The 10,046-nt window shown below is 41.3% G+C and overlaps 1 protein-coding gene across 1 annotated transcript; it reads right to left on the minus strand.

Annotated features, from left to right (window-relative positions):
* Nucleotides 1–372: 372 nt before the first annotated feature.
* LOC147061959 (solute carrier family 35 member E2A) lies at nucleotides 373–8,194 on the minus strand. Its single transcript, XM_085925434.1, has 9 exons — nucleotides 7,629–8,194; nucleotides 6,351–6,795; nucleotides 5,432–5,567; nucleotides 4,038–4,165; nucleotides 3,827–3,947; nucleotides 3,704–3,757; nucleotides 3,563–3,635; nucleotides 3,262–3,407; nucleotides 373–2,519 (listed from the first exon to the last, which is right to left on the minus strand). The coding sequence occupies exons 2-9, from the start codon at nucleotides 6,631–6,633 to the stop codon at nucleotides 2,288–2,290; spliced, it is 1,173 nt and encodes a 390-aa protein (XP_085781560.1). The 5' UTR covers nucleotides 6,634–6,795; nucleotides 7,629–8,194; the 3' UTR covers nucleotides 373–2,287.
* Between the last annotated feature and the right edge of the window lie 1,852 nt (nucleotides 8,195–10,046).

Genomic DNA, 10,046 nt, shown 5'->3' on the forward strand with positions numbered 1-10,046 from the left:
CACATTTTCCCAAACAAGCCATGTGATTTAAGTAAAGGAGTTGACAATTTTGTTGACAATTTTTGATAAATAGGCAAGGTTTAAAGGCCTACATTGTCAAATGAGGCATTAGCATTCACATGCCCATATAGATCAAAAGCATTTAGATAAACTTGATGCACCATAAAGTAAAAAGTGTTACCTGACTTTTTTTTTTTTTTTTAAGACAGACTACACTAACGTGCCAACTGATCTGCACCTTAAACACACTTTTTGGCCCGGAGTCCTACGCCTCCTCCCTGCCTGATTTCCACACATTCAGATAAACACATGCAACAATTGCCATTTCTGAAGCTTTAACAATTGACACGAAAACACCACATTTGGAGCATTTGCTTCCAAGCACCATTTATGACTAAAATTGTTCCAGGCTTATTTGGGTCGGGGTAGGAGGGACACCTGAGAAGGAATTTAATTGAAACAGACAAATGTGTAGTCTTAAAAACAAATACAAGCAGTAAAAAAAGAAATTCTGCTTGCTGAGGCACTGCAACACTGAAATATACGTAAAACAAACAATTACCTCTCAGACATTACATTTTTGGGGCAGCACTCAAAGAATGAGAAGAGCCAATTGCGAGAGTCAATCTTGGTAATGCTTTAAATAGAGGCCAATGTGATGATGACGCATTTCTGAAAGGGAAAAACCAAGCCATCAGATGTACATGTATCTTTCCCGCTTGATGGCTCTCTGACATGTGCTCATTCTTAACCGCTTTCAGTCACCTTACCTCAATTTACATGCACTCGGGACTTTAACTATTAGCTATTATAGCAAGTATTATAAGTATTAGCAAGGAGTTGACCTTTTGCACACTTGCATGGTTTCAACTGAGTGAGAACAGCTTAAAGAAAGCCATTTTCTGGTCCAATGTGACTCGAGTAATGAAGTTTATAAATGGTTTTGTAGGGGTGAATTTGGTACACAAATACAGGTAGTATGTACGCTTTGGGGAAGCAACCATTTAGTTTCTGTCGAGCTTATCACTGTGATTACAGGCTAGCTTTAACTTTGAGCGAGAGGCGGGGGCAGGCAGATTTGCTATCCAACAACTTTGGGATGAAAAAATTCAGAAATGGTGAAATTCTGTGAAATTTAATATCACAGATAAAAAAAGAACAATTCTGACAGACATTCTCACATCTTTTTGCAACATTTGCTCAGAAAAGTGGAGGCTGTTACAGCTGCAAATTGAGAGCTGCCTTCCTTCATTCGAGACAAGTTTAATAAAGAAGAATTGTCAACTAGTAAATCTTAGCAAGTTCAACGACCTGGTTTTCAGCAACCTTTGCTAAAATATTGTGTATTTTGATGCATGAGACAAAAGTAAAATGTCTTGTGGGAAGATTTTGGCCGTAGTCAAAGACTCGCACGTGTGCTTTTATCATAGCTTTTTAAAAACTGGGGAAGCTATGTAAATACATTGACTCATTTAGCATCTTTAAGCTGTTTTATGTCTCTGAGATGTTTTAATCACAGCATGCACTGGGAATGAGTTTGATCACGACTGAGGACGAGCATTCCCGGAATGCAGTAATTTGTCCATCATATTTTTAAGACGCAGCTTAAAAATGCGTCAAGAGAATCGTTTGGCCAGAGAATCCTTCAGAGCCTGATCGCACAGTGTTGTTAATCTTATGTGCTCCTGTCAAAGATCCGCCGTACATTTACAGCCGCTTGAACAGATGAGATTTGCGAGCACAGTCCGGAAACGAGATGCAAGACAAAAAAAAAAAAAAGCTTACAAGCTTACTTACACCCTGAGCTTCTCATTTTGTCAAAGGCTTGAGTGTTGCTACCCGCCAATAAATGTTCCACAGGAGTAGTACATTCTTTCTTTTACCTTTCAAAAGTTAGGAACGTTCTCGTCGTGACCCTGTTAATCCGTAAGGAGACCGATCCTAACATTACACGCCAAAACAGTCCAACCAACTGCGATCTTGTGGGTGGTAAAAGGACAAACCCTCGGCCCACTGATAACATGAATACCTCAGTCGTGTGAGTGTGGAGAGGGCGCCCAGACCATCGAGCATATCCTCAGAACACCCTAGAATGGTTGACTGTTTGGCGTGACAAGCTATGATGATGATGACCTTTCAAACAAGAGTTTCTTTCTTAACTTGAACACACCTGAAAATTATTATTCGTATTATTGTCCTCCATTACTGGAATGTGTGTGTTTGGCAACAAAAGCATCCAGCCTATGATTTTAAGCCATGATTGAGCAAGTGTTCATATGTGAAGACTTTAGTGGGGCTGTGGTCTTTGTTGGATGTTCTGATTCTGTGGTGGTAGTTTGTGATTCTGCTGAGCAGCCATGGCCTGCAAGTGGTGCCGCTGGGCCTGCCTGGCTTTGTTGTATAGGAAAACCCCCACAAACACGAGGGCAGTGCCGGTGGCGCTGAGCATGGTGATCTGATTGCTGAACACGATGACGCTCAGCCACACAGACACGGCGTGCTTCACGGTGCTTGCAACGCTGAAGAAGGGAAGACATGAGGGATTCGTGAGCACAGTGGAACACTTGCTCCTCAGATGGTACGACAAATTCTAATGGCCAAATTTGCAAATACTAGCTTTTCATGCGGTGGCCAAGAATGTCAAAACAAGTGACCTTGGCTGGGGTACAAAAATGCGGAAAAAAAATATTGTTTGAAAACTTTAAAGGGAAGTCAACCCCCAAAATTTCTTGGTAATTTTCTTTCTTTCCCAAGGCAGTTGAAATACAATGTTCTGATTAATGTTTTTGTGAATGAAACAGGCAAAACAACCTGGTTTATCTGTTGCTTGCTGTAGCCATTTTGGTACTTGCTGTCGACAAAAAATGACATCACAGTTGTCAGGTCAAACAACAACAAATTCACCAATTTTCTGAAAGATGAGTCTTGACTGGTTGTGGATGATACCTGGCAATTGTAATGTCATTTTCAGTTGACAGTAAGTGGCAAAATGGCCACCCATGAGATGTGTAAAAAATCTGAATTTTGCTGCTTAATTCGTATTCAACAAACGCAATAATGAACAGAATGCTGTGTTTAGGCTAGAGAGGGCACATACAAGATATTAAGAAATGTTTGGAGCTGCCTTTCCCTTCAAAGCAGTTTGTGTGTAGATTTGTTCCTACAAAAGTGTTCAAGAGTAGTAAATTTGAGAAGGCGGGAGGGTAAAATTACATGATCCCAGGGCATGACGTGAGTAGAAGGAATGAGAACGCATTGTACCTGAAAGTAACCGGAGAAATGCGTCCCATAAGAGCGTAGGCAGTGACACTCTGCAGGTGAAACATGCCGCCATTGAAGAGCAACAACATGATGATGTCCCGACTGAAGGTGAAGGTTTGTCCACTCCTCTCAGTTACTGGAGTTTCCTGAAAACAGAGACAAGTGTCAGACAAATTTCTTCTTAGGAAATGAGGATGGCATACATATTTATTGTTTTTTTTACCCTAAAGACTTTGCCGACCACTCGACTAAACTACCTGTTTATCATATCAGTTTACGACCAATTCACAAGTTGACCTACCAAGAGGAAAATCCAGGCCGGGATGAGCATGATGATTGCTGCCGCACTGGTGTAAAATTGCAATTCTGGAGGGCTAACACATCACAAAAACAAAAAAACAAAAATGAAAACCATTCAATTTCACTTGGTTTTGCTGTTTACCTGAATTTGTAAGTGTCCCCACTGAGTAGTTTCTTGGAGAAGACATTCTGTAAACTGAGATGGGAGGAAAAGGGTTGAGCGATATTGGCAAGGCATGGTGGATCGACAGCATTGTTACCATACCAGTCCATGATGTTGGTGGAGAGTGCGGCGGAGAAGCCGAGCAAGTTGAAGCTGAGTTCTGTGGCCGTGCAAAGCGCCAGTCCCGCCATGACGGGAAACAGGGAGAGGTTCACCCACAAGCCTGTCGTATTCAGTGAAATAAATAGATTTTTAAAGAAAAATTCAGTGGGGCATGGAACTCTTATTGATCCAGCATACGTAAATGACCCACCTGTGTACTCTCCAAGAATCAACCTGGACATGATGACAGTAAAAATGGGTGCAGAGCTTTTCACTGTCTCTGCAAAAGACACAGCCACATTCTTCAGGCTGACCAAGCCCAAGACCACAGTAGTGAACCTGTAAAACAGGCACAAAGACTCTAAAGACGAGGCTGAATGAGTGACATTAAGCATCTTCTATGATATTCCCTCCACAACTTTTACCTATCTTTGGCTTCTGCTAACTCAGGCCAGCCACTACAAAGATTTCACTGTAGACAATTGGATCACTCGTGAATATTCGTTCCCAGTGTAAAATGATTCAATCCAAATTGATACCAAGACTTTATGTGCTCCTCAAGTACAGACCAGCAGTGGAAAGGCTGATTGAATCAAGACGTAGTTGCAGAACCATGGATAATTGATGCGAGCCATTTATTTGTTCAAGTGGACAATGCCCCAGCAACAGGTGATCTATTGCAGCAGATGCCCCACATTGTGGACATACCACACCCTACGGAAGAGGATTAGGGCCAGTGAAGAAGAAAAAAAGTGGGGTGACAGGATTCTGACTTTTTTCTCAGAATTTTTACTTCAAAGTGAGAATTCTCACTGACTTAAAATCAGTGCTGGCTCGACAGCAGTGTTACCATACCAGTCCATTATGTTGGTGGAGAGTGCGGCGGAGAAGCCGAGCAAGTTGAAGCTGAAGTTGAAACTACTCAGTGGTGACACTTACAAATTCAGGTAAACAGTAAAACCAAGTGAAATTATACGTTTTTAATTTGTTGTGTTTGTGTCAGAATTCTGACTTTAAAGTGGGAATTCTCACTTTAAAGTCAGAATCCTGTCACCCCCCTTTTTGTTCTCCTTCACTGGCCCTAATCCTCTTCCGTAACAGATTGCCACACGTGACTGTGAGTAATTGTTCGTCTACTCTACCTTCCATAATTATCAGCATCGCTGCTTAAGGTGGTTTTCTTAAGCTTGTTATTAAGCTTCTCTCTGCTGCCACAAGATTGCAGAAACCACAATCGACCTTTGCATCTGTCAATTGCCATTCAGATAATAGAATGAGTCATGGCTTCTTGCAAGAACCTGTTTATCACCTCTGTGCTCAGATAAACGGGTCTTGCCCAATTGCTGGTACAGTGAAATGACATCATCATTACATGAGTATTAATTTTTGTTGTTGTTGACATTTTTATTTGGTCGCATAGCACAGGATTTTTCAAACGTAAAATAGCCGATTGGCTCTGTGTGTATAAATTGGGAAACACTGCACAAGGCTTTTCATCTTTTAATTAATTAAAATGAGACCAAGCTTTCTCTTGAACTTTAGAACAAAGATTTTGCAATTGGAGGAACGCCGTCCTCTCGACATGGTTTTGCTTCATGAAGTCACCTCATCAATCCAACGAAGAGCATGATCATGATGAAGTTAGGAGGGTATTCATTCCTGGCCTTGTGTTGGTACAGGCAGCAGGGCACAAACATCTTCAGGAAGCCAATGATGGTGGTGGAGAGCATTTGAACCGCACCTGGCCACAAAAAGGAAAGAGCCATGGGGAAACAGTGAAAGACAGATAGATAGGTCTGAACATCATTAAATTCAAATGTAATGTAGCAGAATAAAATTTTCACATCCCAAAGGCTTCAATTTCTTAACAGTCATAGTGAATGCTTAAAAGAATACAAGTCAAAGTGAAGTAGATAAACTGACTTTTTTTTTTAGCTTAAGACTATAAGACAAACATCTATGTGTAAAACGTTTTACATTGTTAGAAGAAAAATTAATTTAATGCGAGTGTTTAACACAGAACTCAAGAGAACCCTGAAAATATAATTACAATACAGAGAAGGGTAAGGGGGAATTCCAATTACATTATTTTTCATTTCTCAAATGGCATTTATTTTATAACATCTCTTGGGTCAAAGCAATAAAGGTATTGCTTTGTGGTATCCCGATGCCAAGAAACTACGCTGAAATGAGTTGATAAGCTTCATTTCCACAAAAGTAGTTTTTACACAATCTTGTGCCATCTATCTTGTGCCTGCAGGAGAATAGGGAAAAATCCACGCCTAATTGATGCCCATTATAAATGCATTGAAGAAGAAGAAAAATATTACCTGTTTTTCTTGTTACCCACCAAAAATATTTGGAGGAAAAAAAAAAAAAGATATTCCACTAGCAAGTACTTTACATGAAAAACATTTTTTTTAAAAAGATCCATGGTGGCGAATTACAAGCATGCAGTAGACTCGTTTTCTAGAATGGATTGCATTCGAACTTGGAGGTTCCACAGGATGTGAGCCACCCTTACCCAGCATGCTCGGCTGCCCCTCCAGCAGGGAGAGGATGTATTTGTTGAGGAAGAGGTTGCAGAAGCTGAAGAAGTACCAGAGGGCCAGGTAGGTGAGTGAGCGACGATTAAAGCCTCCCGAGCCGGCCTTGATCACCGTGGTCTCCGTGACGATGACCTTCAGCACCTGGTCACTGGGTAGGCTCTCACTGCGGGCCAACACCACTCGCTCCTGACGAATGTGAAGCGGGAACAGAAAGCGCCACAGTGATTGCCTGCTGCTTTTCTGCCTGGTGCCCAGCATCGCCCCTGTTGCCCAGGCCCCCTCAGGAAGGGAGAGGCTGGGAACCGGGAAATGAATGTTCTGAAATAATGACTGTATAACTAAGGCATCTTCTGATCAGTCACGTAATGTTCTTTGCTTCATCTTGCATTGAAGACATTCTGGCCTCGATGCCTGCAGCACCTGCACCACAGAACAGAGAAGACGGTGAAACGCCTGCTGTGTCTTGGCTTGGCTTTGAAGGTGATAGTTGATTATGGCTTTTTACAGTATAGAAGAAAGTTTGGATTGAATAGTTGGCACCTTGTAGAGTAAAAGTAAAAATATTGTAATGCATTACGTTTGTAGTACATTACCCCCAAGGCTGTTGAATAGAGTTGGATGTGGCCAGGTAGGTTACAATTGGGGTTTCTACGAGTTCACAGATTTAACTGATTATACAGAGAAAGAATCTCAGACTGAAAGAGGATTCAGTTGGCTTTTGCTCCAGGTTCATGTCAAAATTAAGTAGTGCACGTCAATGACTGAAGGGTAGTGTAACTGTATCCCCAATGGGATACCGCATCTGCCCTGGGATTGGCCGGCAACCAGCTCAGGGTGGCCCCCGCCTACTGCCCGAAGTCAGCTGGATAGGCTCAACCAATGCCGCGACTCGTGAGACTAATGCGGTTCGGAAAACTGACAGATGAATGGACATATTTATTATTATTTTTATGGGTGTATATTGATCGTATATCGTGACGCACTTAACACGATAAAGGGAGCAAGAACAACCCACAGCGCTTCAGTATGGCATTACATTACGACAGCCACATCACATCTCAACATATACCTCATAGTACATCTTATACCATCTGTCTACTGTTCATCAACTCTGCTCATTCATTGCAACAACATAAATACTGCAGTCAAACATCGATTGCAAGCCTGTGAGTTCAGAGTGCACCGAAAACAACGAACCGTATAAAGAGACAAATGCACGTTATTAAACAAGAAGGGAGAGAACAAAACCTTACCACGCACACCAACCTCTCCGTTATTGTTCAGCCGACGGCCCAACAGCACAACACAAAGGACAGACAATCCAAGCAGGAAGTTGCACGTTGACGTTAGCGAGCGTCTTGCTTGTGGGGCTCAAAGGTGCGGATATTAAGTGCCAGTGGAATTGTCGAGTCAGCGTTCAAGGCAATGGTATGAATGTGAGGCAACGCTTATTGCAGGCAAACATTTTGTAATGTGTCACAGACTCCTATCCGCGCGCTTGACTTTTGGACGTGGCGGCTAACAATGTCAAGTGTAATTTTTTATGGCGACTGTAATACGCCTTCAAAATAAAAAAATCTTTTATTTAACGCGATTTTAAAGAAATTGGGAACATACTTGAATGCCAATTCAATTGATTATAATCTATTTTTCCTCTTTTGTTAGACATAGTTTGAGCAATTTTATTTTCTCAATACATTCGTATATTTCGGTATTGAGTAAACTTGACCAAGCCGTCTCAGCTTCAGCTCACGATGCGTTCAATGTCTGTCGTAGATTTCAAGTCACAATAGTTCAGCTCCATCCTTCCGTCCGTCCATCCACCCATCTGAATTTCTAATCCTTCCCTAAATTTAAGTACTTTCTACTACAATTTACGGCACTACGGTCTCCTCCCACATCCCCAAAACATGGTTGGTAGGCCGATTGAGCACTCTAAATTGTCCATAGGTGTGAGTGCGGATGGTTGTTCGTCTCTGTGTGCCCTGCGATTGGTGGCAACCAGTTCAGGGTGTCCCTCGCCCGCCTACTGCCCGATGACTTCACCAGCACGCCCGCGACCTCCATGAGGACAAGCAGTGCGGATCATGGATGAATGAATAACTAACTAAACTAACAAACTTCTTAATTTCTTATTCCATTTTTTTGTCAATCATATTTTCACAAATGTTTGGGTCTTATTTCTGGGGTGGTGGTATGTGCTGGTGAGAAATTTAGCGAATGTAATCTAGGGGGGGGGGGGGTCAAACGGTGGTGAAACTTTTAAACCACCGCCCAGATTTTTACGTATTCATATACTTGTGAGAAAGTCTTTACCCATGCAAAATTGTGGAAAACATTGCCATCTACAGGCAAAATAGCACAATCGCAGTCTCTCAATGAAGGGTCCACCATAGATTGAATAATGGTGTCAATAATCATCTCATGTCAATCATGTCATCAGCAAAATCGGAATGTAATATATATTTAGAGAAGAATGAGCCGGTTGTTATGTTTCTGTATGGACAGAATCAGCATCAATGTTGAGCCCTCAACTGTTTATTTTGTATATTGATACAATTTCTGTGGTGTCAGAGGTATTGAAGGTGGTGTTTGTTGAAGACAGCAATAGTTTTTGACAGAATAGGAACAACTCCTTCCTAAGCTTAAATAAAACAAAAATAATGTAAGTCAATCAGGTGGAACAGGACCAACCCAGTTCACTCGTGACCGTAATGAGGAGTCGGTGTGAAATGGATGGACGGCCGTTGATTTAACATGTTCTGCACTGACACATTGAGAACTCCATATATGTAAACAGGAAGTTGCATCGTTCCATGAGTTTGTTTTTGTCAAAGTGAGTATTTCAACCAGGTGTGAGCCACAAACTTGACATGCAAGTTACTCGAGGTGTCTATTTTCTCTTGCCAAGGGTTTGACAGTTTGATGATCACTCATCAAGAATCACTTTTCAGGTTAGGTGAGGCACTACATGAAACCTTTTCAAGATTTAAAATCTTCGACTACTTTACTGTGTTTAAGTGTGTGACAATTTCACAACCTTTTTCACTTGACAAAATGATGTTGTGGGTGCGGCTTATGTTAGACCTGCAGTCCCAGGGACTGCAATAATTATAATATTTCTCATGAATTACACACAAAAATTTGGGGATATTTGGGCTTTTCGTGAAATTTTACAATCAACATAAAAATGCACTATAACCTTTGCAAGTGAACTTAATTTAACCTTCACTAAACTATTGAATACATATATCTAACTGCTTAGTGTACATTTTACAACTTGCTGTTCTCCAACAAAAACTGAACAACAAAACTGCCCAATTGTGTTATTTTGGGAAAACTGAGGGGTTAATTTCAAATTAATGGAGAGAAATGCCCAGCTTGCTGCTCAACATAACGTACAGTAAGTGCTCAAGATAGAGACCGGGCAGTGTGTATTTATTTTAAAAAAAAACAAAAAAACAGTATCAGTGTCAAAACTGGATGCCATAGCGAGCAGGAAAGTAGTAATTGGTACTGTGAAGCGGGGAATATCCATGACAATGTCTTCCCGTTTTGAGTGTGCTGTGATTACTGAGTATGTCCTATCTTGCCAGTCGCCTCCACTCTTAGATTTGTATGGAGATGAAATTCCTTAAGTATGTCTGTGTAAGTCAATACACATCAGAACT

This window comes from Syngnathus leptorhynchus, chromosome 1 (assembly GCF_054491065.1).
Source record: "Syngnathus leptorhynchus isolate UIUO chromosome 1, UIUO_Slep, whole genome shotgun sequence".
NCBI classification, from domain to species: domain Eukaryota; kingdom Metazoa; phylum Chordata; class Actinopteri; order Syngnathiformes; family Syngnathidae; genus Syngnathus; species Syngnathus leptorhynchus.